Source organism: Panthera tigris, chromosome X (genome assembly GCF_018350195.1).
Source record: "Panthera tigris isolate Pti1 chromosome X, P.tigris_Pti1_mat1.1, whole genome shotgun sequence".
NCBI classification, from domain to species: Eukaryota; Metazoa; Chordata; class Mammalia; order Carnivora; family Felidae; genus Panthera; species Panthera tigris.
In genome coordinates this window covers 6,590,630-6,615,861 of record NC_056677.1, presented here as the reverse complement: position 1 = coordinate 6,615,861, position 25,232 = coordinate 6,590,630, and the positions used below count along the sequence as shown (strand labels likewise).

General features: G+C 46.9%; 1 protein-coding gene across 5 annotated transcripts in view; it reads right to left on the bottom strand.

Moving 5' to 3' along the window:
- Positions 1-25,232, bottom strand: part of TBL1X (transducin beta like 1 X-linked) — a 231,779-nt gene that overhangs the window by 50,545 nt on the left and 156,002 nt on the right. For 3 of the 5 annotated variants that reach the window (XM_042975256.1, XM_042975253.1, XM_042975255.1), the window contains exons 3-4: positions 17,952-18,039; positions 2,185-2,292 (exon numbers count right to left, since the gene is read on the bottom strand). In XM_042975256.1, the coding sequence (XP_042831190.1) occupies positions 2,185-2,242 (58 nt within the window). In that variant the 5' untranslated portion in view covers positions 2,243-2,292; positions 17,952-18,039. Of the gene's footprint in view, positions 1-2,184; positions 2,293-6,951; positions 7,008-17,951; positions 18,040-25,232 lie in introns of all 5 variants that reach the window. The other 2 variants (XM_042975257.1, XM_042975254.1) reach the window with 2 other exon arrangements.

Sequence of the window (25,232 nt, the reverse complement as noted above, 5' to 3'; positions counted from 1 at the left end):
CTTCTCATGCTCGGTCTCTCTCTCAAAAAGAAATATACATTAAAAATAAAAAATAAAAAAAAAACAAAGAAAGACATCTCGAATTCAGAATTCAATGCTGGAAGTCGACAGGGAAGCACATGGCTCTGAGAGTGTATCTGCTGTGTCACAGAAGAGCACCTGTGCTCAGGTGAGTAATGCCCCACAATAAGGTAGGAGATCGGTGCTAGTGACTTCCCCAATCCCTGGGGCTGAGGTCATACACGTTTTTTTCAATTTCTGTCACACTATACCTGGGACCAGCTACTCCAAGTGACCCAATCTACATGGAGGAAGAGTGTGCACCTTCCATGGAAAGTGCTAGTTGGGGTCCCCAGGCACAGATATCCAGGCTTGGACGGGGAGAGGGGTTTGTTCTATGATGCCACATGTCCAGTGAACTCCAGTACTGTGGCCCAGGTTAACCATTTTTGCACGGGAAGGGGACGCTCGTGGGGGTAAATAACTTGTTCAAGGCTCAGAGCCTGAGCCACGTGGTCTGGATGCCACACCTTGCAGGCTGACTGAGGAAGAGCCAGGACCCGGGGGCTCACATGCTGCTTGCCCCTCACTCTTGTCCATGTGTCTTTGGAAGGTGGAGGCTCGGGAACTGGTTTCCGTCTTGAAAGACCAAGTTGCGGAACATCAACGATAGGATATCAAGCGTAAAAGGCTCAAACACGTGCGAAACCAAGAGTTACGGGCTGAATTGATCCCGCCCCAAATTCCTAAGTTAGTCCTAAGCCCTGGTCCACCCCAGAAAGTGACCTTATCCGGAAACACGGTCGCTGCAGATGTTATGCTAAGATGGGTTTTTATTGGACTACAGGGAGGCCCTAATCCAGGACAGCTGTTTCCAAAAGGAGAGAAGCTCGGAAGGAAGATTTATAGAAAGGAGAAATCTGACCAATTTGGACAGGGGTGGAGGCACACAGGGAGAGGCCGTGTGACGACAAAGACAAAGACGGCCAGCAAACCACCGGAAGCTGGGAGACAGGCATGGAACAGACTCCGTCGACGGCTTCAGAAGGAACCAAGGCTGCCCACACCCTGATTTTGGACTTTGGTTCCCCAGAAACGTGAGACAACGTATTTCTGTTCAAGCCGCCCCGGTCCGTGGTACTTTGTTACAGCAGCCGGGGCAAACTAATACATCTGTATGCCCACTGCTTAGGAAGCCATCGCAGACACAGCAAGTGCAAAAACCAGGAGGGGCAGTTACCACTGAAGAGAGAGAGGGGACGACAGAGGAGAGTCGAACACAGGCGCCAACTCGTGTACCGGAAGGGGTAGGCTGTCCTCCACGAACGTCGTCGTGTACGTCTCGAGTGAAATATTTTAAAGTTCAGAAGGCAATATTCATTTTAGAAATTCATTAAAAACCTAGTAACGTGAATTTAAGAAGAATTCAGACTCTTGAGAATTCAAAAAAGCACCCACAAGCAACCCACGACACTGTGGTGAGGCTCCGCTGTGTGGGGCATCTGCGACATCGAGTAATGGGGGGATCCAGGCTCTGAGGCATCGCAGGGCTCCTCAGAGGAAAGCCAGGCCAGGCCCGGGCCTCGGGTGCTTGTCAGCCCCTCCCCCACTCCCGGAGGATAGCAGACGCTACTCACAAGGTCCACTGTGTCCGCGGGGAACACGTATCTGCCCCGGTCTTTGCTTACCGCCGAGGAATATCTTGGTCATAATCAGAAGTGCTGGAAGAAACCGGAACTACTCCTACGTTCTGGGAAACTGACAACGGTCCATTTGGGGGAGGGTTCAGGGGCTCAACAGATCACTGGGTCCAAGTCTGAGAGGTTCATAGACAGACACATTGTGACGACAGACTAGTCCACAAACGCCCTCACCGTGCAGGAAGCCCAGAGCCGCTGCTCCCTCCGCTACCCCACTCTCGACGTCCATCCCAACTGCTCTTGACCTTAACTCCAATCTGATCTCATCCGGACAGAAATATCAAGGGAAGAAAAGAACGCGCTCCCCATCCCATCCCGGGAACGGGGCGGCCCCGGAGCCTTCTCTTTTTCAACTCTCTTAATAAGAACGTCGTTTGTTTGCTTTTCTTTTCCTACGGCCTGGTTTTCCGGCCCAACGGTTGGTGGACTTGCATGTGGCATGTTGAAGAGGACTCCCCTGCTGACAGACACCCAAGCCTCTTACCTGACTCCTGGAGGTAGCGATACACCAGGAAGTTCACCTCGTCGCTGGTTATGCTCATCTTAGCCTCACCTCGCGGAGACGAGGTCTTTACGATGCGGGAGCCGCCCTCTGTTAAGACGACAGGAGAAAGTGGAGAGAGAGTGTTGAAACACTGCCTGTATTTGTGTCACTGCATCTCGCTGAGACAACTAAAGAAATAACACCCGTGACGTTATAACCATGAAGGTAATTATAACTTTGTAATAACATATATCAATATAAACGCACCCAGGACGAATGTTTCAAAAAATCAAAAAAACGAAAAAAGTGTTGGTGTATTTTACAAGGCGGGGAGAGTCAGGCACAAACCACAGTGATGAGGACAAATTCAGGGGCAACAGATAATGGAAACAAAATCTGACTTTTTTTTTTTTTTTTAATTTTTTTTTAACATTTATTTATTTTTGAGACAGAGAGAGAGCATGAACAGGGGAGGGGCAGAGAGAAGGAGACACAGAATCCAAAACAGGCTCCAGGCTCTGAGCGGTCAGCACAGAGCCCGACGCAGGGCTCAAACTCACGGACCGGGAGATCATGACCTGAGCCAAAGTCGGACGCTTAACCGACCAAGCCACCCAGGCGCCCCCCTGACTTATTTTTTTAATGCTTATTTATTTTGAGAGAGTGAGAGAGAGCGCGTGCACACAGGAAGGGGCAGAGACTGAGAGCGAGCGAGCAAGCGAGAAGCCCAAGCAGATTCTGTGCTGTCAGCACAGAGCCCGACTTGGGGCTCAGTGTCACAACGGACTGTGAGATCATGACCTGAGCTGAAACCAAGAGTCAGACCCACTGAGCCCCCCAGGCGCCCCACGAAGCCCAACTTTTTATTCACTAAAAATCACGTGTGTGCTGCGTACATGACAACGTACTTGGTAATGAGCATGACCGCGTTCCTGAGGTGCATTCTGATGGACGTGGTCAGATAGAACACTACACGCTTTTCCAGAGACACAGAAGATGGCTGAGCAGACTAGAAGTCATGTCAACACCCCTACAGCAGGTAGCCACACTGACTGGATCATACCTGTTGTTCTAGAAAAATGATTAATCAAAATACCCTTCACTTGCCGAGTTTAAGCGATAAGCTGATAGTCGCTCTGCGTATGGGCCCGTCCGTAGCACGGAGAAGAAACCAATCGTGAATGAGGAGTAAAGGGTGCACGTCCACTTGACGTCATTTCTATGAAGAAGCCACGTCTCGGGACGCTGGTGCACGGACAAAGAGGAACTCCAACTTTTGTATGTTGTCACAGAGCTCACTGCATTGGTCTGGCAGAGACCTCCGGATAGCTGGAAGGCGGGTGGAAACTTGGGGGCGGGATGGAGGGACGGGTAAGCTCCAAACGCAGATGCAGCCCAGCCACCAGGTTGTCCACAGCCCTGTGAGACCCTGAGCAGAGGACCCAGCAAAGGCGTGCCTAGACTTGGGATAAGCAATGTGTTGTTTCTGGCTGTTGCACCCGTGGTAACAGGCAGCAACAGACAAGCAACATGACTGCCTCTTGGGTTATTCCAATTCTCACTGTAGTTACCAGAATTTTGCCACTCAAAAGATGCTTATGTTGGGGCGCCTGGGTGGCTTAGTCGGTTGAGCGTCCAACTTCGGCTCAGCTTGTGATCTCGTGGTTCATGAGTTCGAGTCCTGTGTCGGGCTCTGTGCTGATAGCTCAGAGCCCAGAGCCTGCTTCGGATTCTGGATCTCCTCTCTCTGCCCACCCCCACCTTGCACTCTGTCTCTGTCTCTCAAAAATGAATAAAAAAGTTAATTTTTAAAAATGCTTATGTTTAGTTAATTTGGTGATATTCTGTGCTTTTGTATATACTGAAGAGAAACTCTGACAGCCGAAATACAGATCTGTCCTGAGATTTGTTTGAATTCTGGAAAATTCACTCATAAGACAGCATTAGGAAAATAGGAGAGGCTAAATAAAAAACTATGAGATCAGAGCATAACCACATGAAACAAAACATTACTGAGGGGAGACAATGTAACCAATAACAAAATCGTGCGCCACACAAGGCTAACACTGAACGGACTTTTGCTGATGCTGAGCTGACGTTGAGCGGGGCAGTAATGAGTCAGTTACAATGATGAATTCACTATGTGCTCAAAGGTGGGGCCACTGGCAGGTGATTAGGTCATGAGGGTGGGGCCCTCACGAATGGGATTAGCGCCCTTATATGTTAGAGACCCCCAGAGAGCTCTCATCCTTCTGCCAAGTGAGGACACAATGAGCAGATGTCATGGAGGAAACAGGAAGTGGGTCCTCACCCGATCCCAAATCTGCCAGTGCCTGGATCTCAGACTTCTAGCTCCCAGAGCTGCGAGAAATAAATGTGACGTTTAAGCTGCCCCATCTGTTGTATGTTGCCACAGCAGCGTGAGATGACTCAGACACCACCCCGAGGCACGTCGTTGTTTATTCTGTCACACTGGGTGCTTAGAGATAAGAAAAATCTGGGGCGCCTGGGTGGCTCGGTTAGTTGAGCGCCCAAGCCTCAATTTTGGCTCAGGTCACCATCCCACAGGCGTGAGGTCTTGAGCCCTGTATCGGGGATCCACACCCAGCGTGGAGGCTGCTTAACATTCTTTCTCTGTCTCTCTTGCTCTCTTTCTCTCTCTCTCTCTCTTTCTCTCTGCCCCCCCCCCCCCAAAAAAAAAGAAAGAAGCAAAATCTAATCATCAGGCTCTCAATGTCAGCATTTTAGATATGTGGAGCCAGAGGATTCTGTTATGGGGCTGTGCTGTGCACCGGAGGCTGCTGAGTGTCCTCTCTGGCCTCCACCCACTAGATGCCAGCACCAGCTCCCACCCGCCATGGTTCTGACGATCAAAAACATCTCCAGACTTTGCCAAATGGTCCGAACTGCAAAAGTGCTGCCGGTTGAGGACACTTCTGGAGAAGAAAAACCAGCACGTTGTGTTTGCAATGAAAACGAAAACGCACGGACAGAGTCGTACGCCGTGTGCCGCTAGCTGTCGCTTAAGGACGTGGCCAAGCCCCCACGAGAGATCACTGAAAACGCAGCCTAAGAGCTGGGCTTCTTCTGGCAGGCTGCGTCCAATCTTCCCACAAGATCACCGGTATTTTCATTAGAAAGTGAAACGCGGAGGGGCGCCTGGGTGGCTCAGTCGGTTAAGCGTCCGACTTCGGCTCAGGTCATGATCTCACGGTCCGTGAGTTCGAGCCCCGCGTCAGGCTGACAGCTCAGAGCCTGGAGCCTGTTTCAGATTCTGTGTCTCCCTCTCTCTGACCCTCCCCCGTTCATGCTCTGTCTCTGTCTCAAAAATAAATAAAAAAAAAAAAAAAAAAAAAAAAGAAAGTGAAACGCGGAGTTCTTCCAGCAGTCAGATCTCTTTTGGTTTCTACGGAGAAAGCGTTTCGAGACGATGCACTTGCAAGAAGCTGCTTCTCATTCCCCAGCCCCAAGTGTCTGATAAACACACACGTGTCTGCACGTGTGACCGCACAGGACCGTGGAGCAGGGGACATGACATCCATAAGACACCAGGGACCGGGGGCAATTTTTGTCAGTCCGCTCCTCTTAGCTTTCCTATCATGGACCAATTTTTCTCTCTAAATTTGTAAGTTAGGATAAGGCTTTCCCAACACAGTGTTAACTTTTTACAGGCTTTTTGACTTGTAAGCAGCAGAGAAAAGAAAACAGAAACCAGCCGTGGCCTGCAAGACAACCAGGTGAAATGTCACTTGGTCAACGACACCTGCCCTATGTCCCCCCAACTGTTCTACCTGAGCTATATAGTTTAATTAAAAAAAAACAAAAAACAAAAAACAACCCCCAAAACCCTAGTAATTGGGGGTGGCGGGTGGCTCAGTTACTTAAGCATCCAACTCTTGATTTCGGCTCAGATTATGGTCTCACGGTTGCGGGACTGAGCCTTATGTCGGGGTCTGCGCTGAATGTGGGGCCTGCTCGATTCTCTCTCCCTCGGCCCCTCTCCCGTTCTCTCTCTAAAAAAAAGCAAAACAAAAGAAAAACGAATCCTAGCAACTGGATCAATTACCCTACACACAACTGAACACCTAACTAGCTTTTAAATGATCGTTTCTTCGGGGCGCCTGGGTGGCGCCATCAGTTGGGCAGCCGACTCCTGGTTTGGGCTCAGGTCACAATCGCACGGTTTGTGAGTTCGAGCCCTGTGGTGGGCTCTGTGCTGATGGTGTGGAGCCTGCTTGGGATTCCCTCTGTCCCTCCCTTGCTCACACAGGCCCTCTTTCTCTCTCTCTCTCTCTCTCTCTCTCTCTCTATGTATATATATATATATATTTCTCTGTGTGTATATATATATATATATATACACACACACACACACACACACACACACATAAATGTGTAAAAATTAAATTACTGTTCCTTTAATTTTTTTTAATGTTTATTTTTGAGAAAGAGAGACACAGTGCAAATGTGGGAGGGGCAGAGAGAGAGAGAGAGAGAGAGAGAGAGAGAGAGAGAGACACAGAATCTGAAGCAGGCTCTGAGCTGTCGGCACAGAGCCTGATGCAGGGCTCAAACTCGGTAACAGCGAGATCATGACCTGGGCCGAAGTCAGACACTTAACCAACTGACCCACCCAGGTGCCCCTATTAAATGCTTCTTTTAAAACCTAATGAAAAAAAAAAAAAAAGGATTTACAGTAACCAGTAAAATGTACATATGTATTCTCAGACTATTCACTACAAACATGAGAACACTCTCTGAACTGACCATAAACCTAGCAGCAATATTCGGTCCACTTCAACTCGTCAACGGGTCTGATTACACTGAAATCAAGAGAAACCAACACTTAACTGGATGCTTGGTTGCCACCCCTCCAAGCAATGAACGTGAAGGCGGGGGGGGGGGGGTCGTTTTGAAGGGTTCACTTCACTTTTTTTGACTCCACGGGGCAAATGGCTGAGATTCATTGGCCAAAAGGTACTGTTTTAGACCAACCTCACCAACTTCCACTCCTAAGGCTGGGAAAGAACTTACCTATCCTCTGTTCTCCAAGACAAGACCTGAATCTCACAGATGGATGTTAGAATAAAATGATGGATCTCCCCCCGCTCCCCGAGTTCTGCTGTATAATTTCATATAAAAAAGTGCTCAGGTACTAGAGTATTCAAGTTCACCGGCTCTGAACACAGGGATGCATTCCCAACACAACGTTTCTTCCTTTTTTTCTACTTTTTAAAAATGTTTATTTATTTTTGAGAGAGAAAGAGAGACACAGTGTGAGTGGGGGAGGAGCAGAGAGAGAGGGAGACACAGAATCCGAAGCAGGCTCCAGGCCCCGAGCTGTCAGCACAGAGCCTAACGCGGGGCTCGAACCCGCGAACCGCGAGAACATGACCTGAGCCGAAGTCGGACGCTCAACCAACTGGGTCACCCAGTTGCCCCCGCCAACACAACACCTCTGATTTCAGTGTCAGCAAGGACATCCTGCCTCTCCTGTCACCCGCCTTCCCAGGTGCCATTTTCTGAGGCCATCCATAAGTGAAGACGGAAGGAAGGAGCCCTTGTCCTGTTCTTTACGAAACCCAGTCATAAGCAGTGGCTTAGGCAGTGGGAGTTTCAACGGTAGTGATACCATTTCTCAAGTCCCCCATTCCTGCCTTCGCTTAAACGTGAAATGGCTCTTGCGGATGGAAAAGATGGGTAAGGCAAGGCTGTGAACTCCTTAACATGAGCTGCTCTACATTTCCACAATTTCTACTCCAGGACAGGACGGCCTGAGTTCTCTGTATCAGACAACAGAGGTTCAATCTACATGAATGGTTCAGCTCTATTTCTCGCTCTTCTGGTTTTAATGTGGTAAAATATACATCACATACAATTTACTATCATAACCTTCCGATGTACAATTCGCTGTCACTGACTACATTCACGCTGTTGCGCAACCATCCCCATCATCATCTCCAGAACTTTCTCATCTTCCCACACCGGAACTCTGTCCCCACTGAACACTCACTCCACATTTCCCCCTCCCCCTGGTCCCTGGCACCCACTCTTCTGTCCACTGTTTGTCTTTGTAAACTGGACTCCTCCAGCTTTTTAACGTATATGCTTCAAGGTCACAAAAGTGGAACCGTCTGAAACCACCAGTTTGATTTTAAGGGGAAGAGAAAGCACACCGGGGCCACAGGTCATTTCTCGTGGGTCTTCGTGACCCCGTCGCGTCCGCTTTCCAGAAGGACAGATACACGTGGATGCTCATGCCCCTCAGAGGAGGCTGTGGGCTCCACACTCACCGGGCCAATTCAGCGTGGCCCACGTGTGCCAGTTTTCAAGGCCTTTCCCGCCACTCGTCCTTCTGCCGAAATAACAATCCCACGATGAATGAACCCCCCGACTTCACCTCGCCCTGGCTCCCTCCATCAAACACTCAGATATCTGAAGCGAGAACAGAGGTAAAGGCACATTTCACACGGGGGTGGGGTGGGGCTGAACGGTCTCCGGAGGCCTTGTGACATCGCGAATCACATCTCAGCCCTAACGCTTGCTGCGCACTTGATTCAACTGTCAGCACTGTGTGTTGTTTCCTACGTGCTCCTCCTGGGAAAGAAAGGTCTGCGAAGAGGCCGGGAAGCCTTCACACTGCAAAGCAGCAGCTCACGTCACACAAGCATGACTGGATCCTATACCGGAACTTACCGAAATCCCGCTGCAAATAACAACGCGCACAAATGGTCTGCCCGGCATTTTCTGTGTGTAAGGAGATGGTGTAAGAGGGGGTGATAGAACCAAGTTCTGGGTGTCTACCATATTCAAGGTATGGTGTTTAGAAATACTAGGGATTAAACAAATGCACACACAACCTGTCTTTAAGCTATTTAGTAAGACATCTATGCAAACAACGAAGGGCTCCAATAGTTAAGCCCCCGAAAGTATTATGGATGGCCTCCAACTTCTGAGAAGGAAAGGTCTGGCAGAGGGGAAACACAATTCCTGTTGATGAAGATGAGGTCGGGGGAGAAACATGGGAATAGGAAGAGAAAAGCTGCACAGGAGCCGTGTGTGTGTGTGTGTGTGTGTGTGTGTGTGTGTGTGTGTGTGTGTATGTGTGTGCATGCACACACGCGTGCCTGAGGGGGCTGCTATACAAGAAGGATTTTGACCTTTTATGATATACCAAATGCTCCCCCAGACCCAGCGCAGGAAGACCGCCATCTGATAAGCTGGTGTCTATGAAACGCCATCGATGTCTATTATGTTGGGTAGAAGCCGGCCTATGTCCTCTCTCCACTCTGGAAGAACACTTTTAGCGGGCACATGAGGTCTGTGCTGGCTGCAATAAGGTCAGGGTCAAAGCATGGGATTCATGCAGGACTCAGGGGGCCTGGTGGCTAAGGGCCAGAAACTCCAATTTCTAATCATAATGCTATTGCTTTCTAGCTCCAGGTTGGCAGCCAGGTGACAGGACTCTGTTTCTCATCTCCAAACTGAGGACAGCAATAGCCCCTATGCCTGGAAGAGGCTGCGAGGGTTAAACGCTTTTCTGTAAATTCTCAGAGCAGGGCCTCCTGCACAGTAGAGATCCAGGATGTGGCAGCTCGTCCTCCCATCCAGCTGACTGTGCGCATCCCCAAAGAGCGACCAAAACGGGCCTTCTGGAGGGATCGGCAGGACACCCCACCCTCACTAAATGGACTCAGAGCAGCTCTCCTGGGAACAGTTAATCGGTGATCACCAAACCCGCAAGCGGAACTTCTAAAACCCGTCGAAGAAAGCACGATGCACAGAGGCCTCACGGTGCGTATTCCTTTCCTAACATGGATGCATTGGAGATACAAGACGACTGTTTTCCTTCCTTCCTTCCTTCCTTCCTTTCCTTCCTTCCTTCCTTTTCTTTCTTCCTTCCTTCTTCTTTCTTTCTTTCTTAATTTCTTTCTTAATTTCTCTCTTTCTTTCTTTCTTTTCTTTTCTTTCTCTTTCTTTCTTCCTTCCTCTCATTCTTTCTCTCTCTTTCTTTCTTTTTTCTTTCTTTCTTAATATTTTTCATGTTTTTATTTATTTTTGAGAAAGAGTGTAAGCAGGGGAGGGGCAGAGAGAGGAGGAGACACAGAACCAGAAGCAGCCTCCAGGCTCTGAACTGTCAGCACAGAGCCCGACGCGGGGCTTGAACTCACACACAGTGAGATCATGACCTGAGCCGAAGTCGGATGCTTAACCGACTGAACCACCCAAGTGCCCCAACACAAGGCAACTTTCAACACCTCACCGGTTCGGGAACAGCATCTGTTTCCAGCCCCAGTTCTGAGAACTCCCATGGATGCTCTCCAACCGCTCCAGTTCTAGAATACAAGAAAGCTTTGGGGGCCCTGGGACAGCTCCTTGGCCTCAAACACATGGAAAAACAAAGCAAAAAATAACCCCCCAAATAGAGGGGTTCTTAATTAGGGCAGTTGTGTTTACTTTCTTGCCTGACCCAGTTGTGACATGAGGCCCCTTAACTGGCTGATCTGAGCTGTTCATTGCACGGGGAAGGCCCCAGCACTCCCTGGTTGAGCTGCTCCCAGACCAGAGCGGTGGAGGCAGGGGCAGTGGAGACCTGAGCTGTAGAGACGGGAGCGGTGGAGGCGGGGTGGTGGAGACCCAAGAGTGTGGCCCATGGCATGTCTGTGGTGCCTGCGAAGGGAAGCATGCCAGCCCATGCAGCGATTTGGGCAGAAGAGCCTTCGAGAAACCGAAGGCGAGTTTCTTCATTTTGCAATTTGATTGCAAGGTGGCAGAAACTCCTATTCACCACGGCTCCCTTCCCAAATTAGTTCAAAGTTCAGCCGCAAGAGAAATATCGTTTAAGGGTTTCGTTTTATTTAGCAGGGAGAGGGCTGCCCCAAACATCAAGTTGGAACTACCACTTGATTACCTTAAAGATATGACCACAAGGGACCTATGTGGGAGCTGGCCTTGTCCCCAGATAGAGAGCAAAACACACAGGCATTAAAGGAGGAAATTAGGTCCTAATCTGATACCATTACAGGGGAAAGTTTCTCTGTTAACAATCTGCCCCATTATGAAATAGTCTCTTAAAATCTTTTAAAGCAGCCCTTTTTCTCCAGGGATGGAAGAAAAGTTTGTCTCATTTCTCGTTCCCTATTAGCCTGCTGGCGTGGATGCTGGAAGAATCCATTGGGTTCAAGTAATCTGGAAAAGACTCAGGTCTCTGGGACCTGTCTCTCTGCAGCCCTAGGACCAAGAGCCAGAGCCACCAGAAAATCTGTTGGCAATGACCTTATCATCCAAAAGGCACTTTCTCTCTTTCTTCGTGGACATTCTGGCTTCAACGCAGTGGGTCTTAACTTGCTGATTGCTTCCCCCAGGACGTCTTCCTCCCTTCAAACGGGAACTGGGTTTACTTTTATTTTACAATCAGTGGTCAGTTTAAGAGGAAATTTTTTTTTAGTTAAAATTTTTTTTTCATGTTTGTTTATTTTTCAGGGAGAGAGACAGAGCACGAGCAGGAGAGGGGCAGAGAGAGGGAGACGCACAATCTCCAGGCTCCGAGCTGTCAGCACCGAGCCTGACATGGGGCTCGAACTTACGGACCATGAAATCATGACCTGAGCCAAAGTCGGATGCTTCACGGACAGACCCACCACCCACGTGCCCCAAATTGTTAATGCACGTATTAACATTTACATACAATCCTTTTCTAAAACCTGCTTGGGGACCAGCTTATTTTGGAGATGAAACAGACTGGTCTTATCACTTTGCATTAATTCTTTCTCCCATGTGACTGTAATTAAGCCAACGTGTAGCTGTTGAAATACTTCGCTGTTCAATGACAAGAGGGTTCAATGAATTACGGCATTTACGGTTCGACCCCAATTATAGGCAAATATACACATGGAAAATGTTGGGGGGGGGGAATACATGAAAACATGAACAGTGGTTTCATCTTGACCGCTTTCTTTCTAGACTTACCATCGTTTACCAGTGAGTATATGTATATATTATTTCACAGTAATAAAAGATACCTAAAGAAAAGATTTTCCACTCATCTCACAGTTCTTTACTTATTTGCACTCAGATGGCCCAAACCTATACATCAAATCAAACAACTATTATTTTATTACCAGAGTTACGACCAACAATATACTACCATTTAAATACGGAAATAAACCAGGGGAATGAGGTGAAGTCCCGAAAAGAATATACTTCATGACTGGGGAAAACATCTATGATACAGAGTTAGATACAAAAAAAGCAGGTTTCAAATGCACACGATGATAAATTTTGTTTTGTATACACACGTGTGCACGCACGCGCCCACACACACAAATGGAAGAGAACCCTCCAAAAGAGTCTCACATCTAGTCCTGGGGGTGGAATTTTGCTAGATTTATCTATGTGCGCTTTTTGTATTTTCCAAATTTTCTCCTATGCACATGAACTGTTTTCACATTCATTAAAATGTAATTAAAACCTGGCACAGAGTCTCCAGAAATAATCTGCATGAGAAAGACTCCGCGCTTCTAAGAAGGAAATGAGGCTTCAGGGTGGGGAGGACAGAGAGGAGGGGCTCTCTTCGTAGAAACATAATGCTGCTCTTCAGGGAATAAAAAACATCCCCGGGTGAGGCATTCAGAAAGGGCCCTTTCTGTGCTTAGCCGCCCTTCTGGGTTAATTAATGGCTTGCCGGGGCCTTCAAGTGCACGTCAAAGGCAGATGCTGACGTGACAGGAAAGGCGTCCAGTCCTTGGTCCTTGGGGTTACCTCCAAAACCATCTGTGTGCCTCCCAAGTGGCCACGGAGTCCTCTCTCAAACTCTGTGCACTTGCCACTGTATTTGCTTACACATCTCTCTCTGCCTGTCCAGGAGGAAGTCTCCCTAAAAGTGCCCAATCTAGTAACAGCAAACCACTGCGGCTTCTCGCTGTGACGGTGTGCGTCCCAAGACCAGACAATGTACAATCTCCCTTTTCTTTTCTTCCCCCCACTCTCCAGACTAAAATGCAAGTTCATGCACCCAAGATTTCCAAGCAGACTGCCTTGGAGACATAACAGTACTCTTTTTCTAATGACTTTGGTTAAAGCCAACACTTCCAATTAATCTGTACATCGATTTACAAATTTAATTATCTTCAAGACTGAGAAGTTGGAAACAGCTTCTCTACAATGTACACTAGGCCCTCAAACAGATTTTAGGAAGACATACAGGCTGGCTACGCAATCTCTAACACACTCTGACTTTCACCCACTTACACAGGATTTATTTTGGCCTTTAGAGCTCCCTTTCCTGTGTTAGGGAGTCATGGGCTCATATAACATGGCCTCTGGATTTTTGAAAAATAAACCCTGTGGCTTTCTCTATAAATATAAAAGCAGGCAATGCCTCACCCATTCACGTGGTGTAGAACTCCTAAGTCGTCATTTAACAGCATCTTTTCACGTTTCAGTTTAAATGAAGAACAAAAATATAATAAAAAAAAAACACTTAAAATATCATGACTCTAAGCATTAGATGAGAATGCAATGATCCTCCTATTTATGTCGGCAAATGTAGAACTAAATTTTTATCATCAAATGCTCTGCAACTTACATTTTCACAGCCACAGGCTGGTAAGATTTAGGGGCAGCTGTGTGGCTCAGTCAGTTAAGCGTCTGACTTCGGCTCAGGTCATGATCTCATGGTTTGTGGGTCTGAGCCCCGTGTCGGGCTCTGTGCCGACAGCTCACAGCCTGGAGCCTGTTTCGGATTCTGTGTCTCCCTCTCTCTCTGCCCCTCCCCTGCTCATGCTCTGTCTCTGTCTCAAAATTAATAAAAACATTTAAAAAATAAATAAATATAAAAGAAAAATTTTAGGGGTGCCTGGGTGGCTCAGTTGGTTAAGCATCCAACTTTGGCTCATGATCTCACGGTCCGTGAGTTGGAGCCCTGTGTCGCGCTCTGTGCTGACAGCTCGGAGCCTGGAGCCTGCCTCGGATTCTGTGTCTCCCTCTCTCTCTGCCTCTCCCCTGCTCGTTCTCTCTCTCGCTCTCTTTCTCTCTCAAAAATAAATAAACATTAAAAAAAAAAAAAACCAGGCTGGTAAGATTTAAAATTCAAAATAAAGCACTGACAGGCATAGTGAGTGGGCGTGGCAAATCTCGGTACTACTGACATTTGGGACCAACTAAGTCTCTGTGGTGGGGGCTCCCCTGAGCACCGTCGGAGGCCCAGCAGCATCCCTGGCCTCTGCCCACTAGATGCCAGGAGCGCCCTCCCCCTGAAAAACGTGTCCAGGCGTGGCCAAGTGTCCTCCCCGCTCCCTACCGCCCCGGGGAGGAGCGAGGAGCTGCCTCTGACTGAGAACCTTCCTGTCAGGGCCACTTCTCATTACATGGCGGGAAGGCCCCCAAATTCCTCAAAGCCTTCGCTCCCTGAACACGTGCAGCGCCTCTGCTAAGCGACCGCAGTTTGGCGTCTGTCTGAACCCGGTCACAGGCCCTCCAGAACCACGCTTCCGGATTACTCCAGTTCAAAAGGCACAAGTCAGAAGAGGGAGAAATACAACAGGTGCGTTCCTCCAGGCTCCAGTCCGCCGACTGCGGCCTGCAGGCCACGCCCCACCTGCTGCTTCCCCTCGTGGGGCCCGCGAGCTACGAAGAGGCTTTACATTTCTAAATGGTTGAAGAGGAAATCAAAAGAATCATATTGTATGACCCATGAAATTGAGAGGACATTCCAATTCCAGTGTCCATAAATAAAGTTTTATTGGCACTCGGCCACGTTCACTCATTTACGGGTGATCGATAGCTCCTTTTACACAAGAGCACAGTTGAGTGGCTGTGACAGAGACTGGCTGGCCCTCAAAGCCTAAACTATTTACTCTCGTCCCTGACAGAAAATGCTGCCCCTGCTCCCCGTTTCCCTGCTCCACTGAAGACGACAACCGCCCTGTCTGTTCCCAGCTTGAAAGCTACCTGTCTGCTAAGTGGAGGTGATGCCCCCAACTGTGGATGCTCTCATGAACAAACCAACCGCTTTCAAAGTGAGAGCAGGTGGGGCACCTGGGTGGCTCCTTCCCTTAAGCGTCCAGAGCCTGGAGCCTGCTTCGGATTCTGTGTCTCCCTTTCTGTCTGCCCCCACCCCCCCCAAAAATAAATAAAAAAGTTTAAAAAATTAAAATATTAAAAGTAAGAGCAGGAGACACCATTGCCACGGTCAGCTGTGAATGGCTTTCAAAGGAGCACACGTGTAGAAATTAGGTAAATCTAAGGGAGCTTATGATCAGTTGTCACTTTCTGACACACAGCACCCAACACACAGAAAGGGGATGTGATTCACAGATGATTCCCAATCTTACTCATGCACGATAGGTACTGTGGTCAGTACTCAACAGAGTGCCATTCCTCGCATCATCCCAAATGACCGTGCGCATCTTACAAACTTCCCAATGAATTATCAAAGGCTGCCAAAAAAAACCCCACACAAAACACACCAAAACAAAAAACCCAAAACCCAAAGTCATCTATAAAGCTCAAAACCAGTGCATCATACACAGTAGGAATTCAATGTAAGCTCCATTCAATGGAACCTTGTGTTCCCGAAGTACGGAGTTAAATCCCAGTCAAAACACTGATGACCAACGGACCTCTCCCAGCTTCTCTCTGACATTTAGAAGATGATTCAACTACATTTCAAAAAATACTCATGGAGAAGCCTGGCAGTTCACCACAATTCTAAACACAGCTACCATACAACCTAGCAATTCTCCTCTCTGATATATACCCAAGAGAAATGGAGACAGACGTCTGCACAAAAACTTGTACCCAAACGTTCAGAGCAGCATTATTCATAACTGAAAGGGAAATGCAACTCAAATGTCCACCAACTGATGGATCAACAAACGACATGGTATAACCCTACGATGGAATATTCTTCAGCCATAAGAAAGATTCATGCTGCAACATGGGTGAACCCTGAAAATATATTACGTTAAAGCCAATCACAAGCTCAACTTAATTAACATTTTACAAATTTTTGTTTATTTTGAGAGAACACACGCACATACACGTGGGAGAAGGGCAGGGAGAGGGAGAGAGAATCCCAAGCAGGCTCCACACTGTCAGTGCAGAGCCTCATATGGGGCTCGAACTCATTGAACCGTGAGATCATGACCTGAGCTGAAACCAAGAGTCGTACATGTAACTGACTGGGCCATCCAGGTGCCCCTACAAATTTATGTTCTCATTAGCAAACGATAATTTTCAAATATTTGAGTAAAATATCAACATTCTTACACATTTAGGGACTCCTGGGTGGCTCAGGTGGTTAAACGTCCTACTTTGGCTCACGTCATGATCCCAGGGATGGTGAGTTCAAGCCCCGCGTTGGTCTATGTGCTGAATGAAAGCACAGGGCCCACTTCAGATCCTCTGTCCCCATCTCTCTCTGCCCCTCCCCTACTCGTGTGCACATGTGCTCCCTCTCTCTCAAAAATAAACATTTTAAAAAGTATGTTAAAAAATTTTTTTTAAAGATTCTTACATGTTTACTTTGTTAAACAGTTTTGCCTTACTTGGTTTTAAACAAAAAAATACCTCAATAAGATTCTTCGGTTAAATCTAGGACTAGGATCACTTTAGTTCCAATTGAGTTTTTTTTAAAGCAATAAGCAAAAGTCTTGCCCAAATTTCCATCTTTATGTATTTAAGATTGTAAAGGTTCTGTGGGTTTTATTATTTATATGAAGAATAGAGACAGACAAAATTGCAAATATAAAAAGTAAATAATACAGGAAACACCAAAAAGTAAATAATAAAATCAAACCCTAAAATCCCACCTACCACACAATGACAACTTTTGTAGAACTGGCCATCAGGGTTAGTTTGGCACATGGGCTTCAACTCTCGGCGTCTGTTTGATTTGCTCTTCTAGAAATTTTATCATCTCCTAGATATGTAAGTAATAACCCCATGTTGTTCTAATAAGTTTTCAAGGTTAACCAGCTAGTCAATTTGCAGATACAAACAAATTACATTAAGAAACTAATAAAGTCCAGGGGCGCTTGGCTGGCTCAGTCAGTAGAGCATGGGACTCTCGATCTCAGGACTGTAAACGTGAGCCCCACGTTGGGTAGAGAAATTACTTAAAAAAAATAAAATTAGGGGCGCCTGGGTAGCTCAGTCGGTTAAGTGTCTGACTTCGGCTCAGGTCAAGACCTCAAGGTTAACGTGTTTGAGCCCCTCGCTGGGCTCTGTGCTGACAGCTCAGAGCCTGCAGCTTGCTTCGGATCCTGTATCTCCCTTTCTCTCTGCCCTTTCCCCCCACAAAATAAATAAACATTAAAACATTTTTAATAAATAAAAATAAAAATAAAAAATCTTAAAAAAAATAAACCAATAAAGCACAAAATTAAGATACAGGAGATAAAAACGTATACCCGTGTGCCTGATTATAATGAATCTCCTGGCTTAATTTTAATTCACAATGCTGACACTGGTTTTAGAAGGTGTCATGCTCTCCTGGTAAGACCCAGAAAAGTTTAGAAGAGCTGGTTCATTATCCAAAATTCATTGAAGGCAATAAAAGGCGAATTCATCATTTAGAATTAACCATATAGCCTGTAACGATTTCGTGGTGTTCCATCTACTGCCTTCAATGTCAGCAAGGAGGAGCCCCTGCAACTTGAAAACATGCCACTTTAAAACAGACAGTGTCCAGTTCTGGCACCTTCCACTTCTCCAAGGGGCTTCAGGTGAAAGGACAAAGACCCAACAGCATGTGGGTTGCTCACCTTTACGGTGACTTCATGTGTAGACCTCGGGACCAGTGAGCTCCCCAGCATCCGATCAGATAAACTGCCAACCGGCCGCCAGGACCTGCTTGGGGAGAAACGAGAAGATTTGAAGAAAAAGGTTAAAATTCTTTGGGAATGATTCACCTCTGGCCTCTCCTATTTCTTCTTTGTTTTCTTTTTCAAATCGGTGACATTGTTTTCCTTTTAAATTTCAGCTCAAGCGAAACACATTTTATGATGTTATAATCTCCATCTTCCACTTGAACACAGACTATGCAGTTTTACCTGCAAAGTGAAAGAGGGGAAGGAGAATGGCCAGTCGGTACTGAACACGTAGAAATCCTGGAAGGAAAGTCTCTAAGGAAATAATCAGTTTTGGTTCAGACAATGCTACTGCTCTCCTTTAATGATAACCAATGCCTATCTGAAATACCTTTGTTTTAGGAACTGTGTCATATGCAACCAGGAAACTAAACCATACACATCTCTAAGAGAAGAAAACACGATTTAAGGAAACTTTATAGACATTGTTCACACTAATGTTTGTAACCGTCTTGCACGCATGTCCATGGGGTACACCCTCCGGTATACTGTGCTCATCAACACACAGGAGTAACATTACAATCTCTTTTTTCCCTGGGGTGCCTCGGTGGCTCAGTCGGTTAAGCATCTGACTTTGGCTCGGGTCATGATCTTGTGGTTCGTGGGTTCGAGCTCCGCGTCGGGCTCTGTTCGGACAGCTCAGAGCCCGAAGCCTGCTTTCTCGGTCTCCTCCTCTCTCTGTCCCTCACCCGCTCATGCTCACTCGTGTGCTCACTGACTCTCTCTCTCTCTCATAAACATTAAAAAAATTAAAAAACAAAAAAAGAATCTTTTTTTTTCCTTTGGCTTCCCTAAAGTAAAGCAAAAGAAAAGCATATGGATTCAAAGCATCTCGATGTATCCATTACTGTTTCCATACATTTCAATTCCACCCGAATGCCACCATTTGCGATTCTCAAGAAGCCAGGTGTACAGCTTATAAGGGGATTTCGTATCAAAATCTTGTTTGTACGTTTCAGTCAATATAAACACTACACAGTCAACCAGAATTTACGGAACAGTATTTACCTTCTTCCTCATGAAATTTCTTTGGTTGTGAATGGATCCAGCCTCCTACATTTAAATTACCTACTACAGTCTATAAGCTCAAAATCTAAGGAAATTAACTGCCCGCTATTTTCTCTAAATTCTTGTTCAATCACCTTAAGTGATAATAAAAAGGTGCCAGGGTTAATATAATTCAATTCCACAAGTGAAGCTATGAGTAATGGTGTTTCTTATTAGTGAATGCAGAGCCTTGTAAAATGTTTTAAGGAAATTCAAGTAAATTAGTCCCACTGAGTCATGTTTATAGCTATGCTGTTCAAAGGAAGGAGGCTAAAACGATTTTATAGGTAGGGTCACAGGCCGTTAAGTTTCATTACAGTACATTTAAAAAAAGTCATAAGGATATGTAAGATAAAAGTAATAATCAGGGCAATTTAAAAAAAAACTACCACAGGGGGCGCCTGGGTGGCTCAGTTGGTTGAGCATCCAACTCTTGATTTCGGCTCAGGTCATGATCTCATGGCAGGGAGATCAAACCCTGTGTCAGACTGCACTGAGTGTGGACCCTACTTAAGATTCTCTCTCTCCCTCTCCCCCTGCCCCTCCCCTGCTCACACACTCCCTCTCTCAAACACAAAACAAAACAAAAAACCTACCACTGAAGAAGAGAGATTCAAATAAAATCCCCTTACAACTCTCTGAATAGGAATTATTCACCAGAGTGAAGCAGGCATAAAGGAATATTGATTCTGTTTATAAGATACAAATACATTTCATTCTGAAAACACTTCTGTAGTAGAAATAAAACAGGACAATACTCCTTATAGTACCTGAAGCAGAAAACAAATTATTAGTTTAGGGATTGAGTTGAAAATTACCACAGGGGGAAAAAAATAGCCTTGTGATGAAACTGCTAAATACCACAAAGTATCAAAATATGAGCAGATGTCACCACAATAAGCCCCAAATTGCTTGGGAATTAAAACGCTAAAATCCGTAATAATTCAATAAGTAATTAATATATAAACAGCTCTTATTACAAGCTGTTCAGAAAAACCTTTAGAATCAAATTCTTATTCTTTGGTCCAAAACAGATGGTAATTCACAAATTAGTGTCTTGGAATTGAAGATTATCTTTTATATATGTTGTTAGACTCAGTAAGTGTAATTAACATCATCTGTGTGTTACAAACACACAAAAAAGGGAAACTATGACTGGTTGATAACATTCTTCTGCTTATGCAACATGTCAAAATTAATTAGTTTATTGATAGAAACAACAAATTAAGATGATAAAGCCGATCTTCTAATACCTAATCATAACTGATTTTCCCATTATTGTTACCCAAATGGAACCATTACCAATAATCACCAATGGCAAAAAAGGTTCACGTCCTGCAAAGTCTGTGTGTGAAATGCCAATCATTTTAACCAATGCAACACACAAGGTAACAATAAACGCGAAAAGGACTGCACGATTTTCTGGTTGCTCCTCAGCTCTTGGCAAGGCATGGGGTAGACACATCCTGGCAGTCCGTCCACGTAGGAGGTACAGAGCCTCAAGACATTCACAGTGTTGCACAACTGTGACATCCACTCTGTCAAGTCCCAAAACATCTCCGTGGCTCCAAAAGGAAACCTTGTACTCATTAAGCACTCCCTCTTCTCCTCACTCCCTCTCCGGGCTCTGGCAACTCCAGCCTACCCTCTGTCTCTCTGGCTTTGCCTATTCTGAGCATTTCACATAAATGGAAGAAACAATACCTTCTGTGTCGGGCATCTTTCACTCGGCATCGTGTTTTCAAGGTTCAGCCATGATGCAGCCTGCCCTGGGACCTCATTCCTTTCTGTGGCTGAACAGGATTCTACTGTATGGATGAACTTCATCTTGCTCATCCGTCCATCAGTTCAAGGGCATCTTGGCTTCTGTGAACGGTGTCACTATGCACATTCGCACGCCAAGTGTTTGAGGCCCTGTTTTCCATCTCTTCGGATGTATACCGGGGAGGGGAATTGCCCTATAGCATTTTGCCTTCTTCCTCCTTTGTTGGAGCCGCATCCTCTCTAGGACTGACAGATGCCAACAGGACGGGCAGAGGGAAGGAGCTCAGCGAGCAGGGGCCTGGGGACGGGAGCCGACCGCTAGCCGGGGACAGGCAGGGAGGTCTGCACGGGGAGCAGGGTACAGGAGGGAGCCCGGGTCCCCACCAGCATGAGAGCTACAGCTGGTAAATGGCTCTGCGCGGCGAACACCGCGACAAAGAATAAGTCACTATTTCTCTGCTCGGAGCAAAGCACATTACTCTCCTGTTCAGGATCTTCACGAAGTGTCAGGCATCAGAGAAACCGGATTTGTTTTGTTTTGCCACCGCCCCTCCCCCACTCCCCCCCCCCCCCCCCAGCTTTAGCACCCAAGTTGTGACTTCAGACCTGCTCACATTCCTGGGCAGATCCATCAAGGGCCACTTGGGTTGACAATGGTTGCCCAGGTGACTTCGCAGATTTAATACTGAGACTTTGTATGGACCCAGGCACGTAATACTGAATAAAAGCATACAATTATTACAGCATATCCGTACTTTAACACAGTGGTTCTACCTGGGGCGACTGTGTCTTCCACCCCTGGATATGTCAGGCACGGTCTGCAGACGTTGTCGGCTGTCACAACCGGAGGAGGAGGAGGTCCAGTGACCACTACCGGGGAGAGACCAGGGATGCCGCTGGACATCCTACAACTCACAGGACAGCCTACCCGCAAGAAAGTCTGACTCGCGGCAAAATGTCAATAATGCCAAGGTGGAGAAACCTGAACAAAACAGATTTGAGACTCCCCGAGTTCTTCTCTCCGTGACTCCTAATTTCTACGGTGAAATACTAGAAGGTGAATAACACTTTAAGCAGGTCTTAGATTCAGAAAGAAGTGTCTAGGGGAAGCTTCCATAGACCATCATAATGCCTCCTTCCTGGTTGCCCGAGTTATAAAACAAAGCCAACAGCCCACGTGGATCACTAAGGCAAAGGGACAAAGCATATGTTCTTACTGATCATAAATTAAATGCTTGATTCTATCTCTTGGTAGAATCGAATTCAATCTGCACAATAAAGGGTGTTTTTTGTCTATTTATTTTAAGAGACAGAGCAAGTGGGGGAGGGGTAGAGAGAGAGGGAGAGAGAATCCCAAGTAGCCTCCGCACTGTCAGGGCGAAGCCCGATGTGGGGCTTGAACTCACAAACTGTGAGATCATGATCTGAGCCGAAAGCAAGAGCTGAACATTTAACCCACTGAGTCACCCAGGCGCCCCTTCAACGTGTGTTTATTTTTGAGAGACAGAGCATGAACGGGGAGGGGCGGGGGTGGGACAGAGGATCCGGAGCAGACTGTGCGCTGACGGCAGTGAACCCCACATGGGGCTTGAACTCATGAACCGTGAGATTGTCACCTGAGCCAAAGTCGGACGCCTAACTGACTAAGCCACCCAGGCGCCCTGTCGATGCGGCTGTTTTTTAAACTGCCCATGGAGCAGGACAGAGGCCTCCTACCGACAGCCAGCACCGCCTGCCAGCCACGTGAGGGAGGCACCACGGAAGCAGGTAACCCAGCCCTGGTGAAACCCTCAGAAAACCGCAGCCCCAGGGTGGCCTCTTCAGTGCCACGTCACAGGGGCCCGAGCCAGGCCCACCCTGCTGAGTCACACTGGCATTCCTCGGCCTCGGGACCCAACTCATGGTGAAGGGCAGGTCAGACACCTGACCGGGGCCAGGCGCCCTTCCTTCAGCAAGTGCGTGTGATCATTATCCACAGGCTGGGGACTGTGACGGGCAGAGCTGCGCCACGGAAGCCTAAAACCAAATGAGCTGGGGAGCCTGACAACTAGAGGTCCGAATGCACCAAAGCGACAGAACGATGTTTTCCGGGCTGTCCGTGCACGTCTGGTCTGCGTCAGCTGAGAAACGGTTCCACGATCCAATCGGATGGGACACACTGGGTTTCGTGAAGTTATTAACAAACAAGAATAGTGGTTCACGCGAAAGTGCACCTATCGTCTGCCCAGCTCTGTTCCAAGTGCTACAAACTCATTTGATCCTTTATTAAATAACGGAAGAAGCCCACCTACCAGAATCACACCGTGTTTTCAGTGCTGCACCCCAGGTCCCGCCAGCAAGCACATCACACCAGGTGACCCCACACAAGAAATATCATTCTGCTGTCACGGTTCCCTCACGGCTCGGACCTGCAGGCGGCAGGAACTCTGGGAAGCCCCTTCCTCCTCGAGCTTCACTTCGAGCTGCTCCTCCCTGTATCCCTGTATGGCCCCCCCCCGGGGTGACGACACCCCACGGCCAATACGCTGTGGTCTGCCACGCTCCCAAAGCCCTCTCCGAACGGCTTGCCAGCAATATGCTGACATTCAGAAGACAGAGCTCTGATGGACTCTGAACACGTCAGTCACTAGACCTTCCAAAAAATTGAGGTTTTCCTGTTGGAAGACTGGGTGTTCTCCAACAGAAATATGAAAACACGCTTTTCAGACTTTGGACGTATGAAATCTAAAGACGACGGTACTTGACTAAAACGAAGACAAGTGTGCCCAGATGGTAATGACCGATAAAAATAAATGTTACTTTTGATATTATAATAGTATCAAGAAATAGGGCAGTTCTAGATAAGCTTCTCCGTCGGGAATTAATCAGGCCACCATTCCCATTTCTCTTCTGACTCACTGAACTAGGAAAACGGGTACCGCGAAGTGAAAAGTCACAACGCACGGATTATTTCTTCCTATCTTCTCTCTCTCTTTTTTTTTTTTTAAAGCTCACTTTTGGAAAACCCTTAATTCGGGTGGATTAAGTGTTGCCACTGTAAGTAAAGGTTTACCTTTCTGTTAATGCATAAACCCTAAGTGAGACCCCAAAGGGACGCCTTCCCTTTTCAAGTTATGCTTATGACCTAGAAAAACTTTCTTGTATTGTTAGTGATAAAGGCTAGTAATTTTGTACATAAATTCCAAGGGGCTAACCTCTGATGTCCTTCAAAAATCAGCTTATATGTCATAAACACATAAGGTAAAAACAAGGACCACCTTAAAAGATTTTTTTTAAATTTTTTTTAATGTTTATTTATTTTTGAAGAAAGAGAGTGTGAGCAGGGGAGGAGCAGAGATAGAGAGAGACACAGAACCCGAAGCAGGTTCCAGACTCAGCCGTCATCACAGAGCCCGACACGGGGCTCAAACTCATGAGCTGTGAGATCATCACCTGGGCTGAAGTCAGACGCTTAACCGACTGAGCCATCCAGACGACCCAATGTTTGTTTATATCATTTTTTAGAGAGTGAGAGAGAGAGAGAGAGAGAGAGAGAGAGAGAAACAGACAGAGGCAGGGGGTAAGCAGAGGAGGGGCAGAGGGAGAGAGGGAGACACAGAATCCGAAGCAGGATCCAGGCTCTGAGCTGTCAGCACAGAGCCCGACGTGGGGCTTAAACTCATGAGCTGCGAGATCATGACCTGGGCTGAAGTTGGACGCTTAACCAACAAAGCCACTTGGGCGCCCCAAAACGTTTTTCTTTTAAAAATAGTCTGCAGGGGCACCTGGGTGGGTCAGTCGGCTAAGGGTCTGACTTTGGCTCAGGTCATGATCTCGCAGTTTGTGGGTCTGAGCCCTGGGCTGGGTATCGGAGCCTGCTTGGGATTGTCTCCCTGTCTCTCCCTCTGCCCCTCCCCTGCTTGCGTGCACTCTTTCTCTTTCTCTCAAAATAAACTTAATAAAACAAAATAAAGGTAAAATAAGTAAACTTAATAAAATAAAATAAAAAATAAAATAAAAGTAAAAACAGTCTGTACGGTTAAATGACAAAATTTGTCGTCCAGTGTCTATAGAAAATATTTAGTCTGAACGTTTTTGGAATTAACACTTCAGTCTGGTTATCTGTAGGCGGTAACCCTGGCTGTGCCATCAATTTTCCTGTGGCATGCATTAACCGGCCAATGGACCATTACGGCACAGGTGTGAGAAGTCTGGTAAGATCTCTGACCCATATTTGAGATGGGAAAAGCGGTCATTGTGGAAGTGTGCCCGTAAAGCTGGCAGCCAGCCCACCACTTACGGCTGATGCCCCTCTCACGAGTAATAATGTCGGTATACTGTGCACACAGACCAGAGACGTGTCCAGAGTTTTGTGCAGAACCCCAT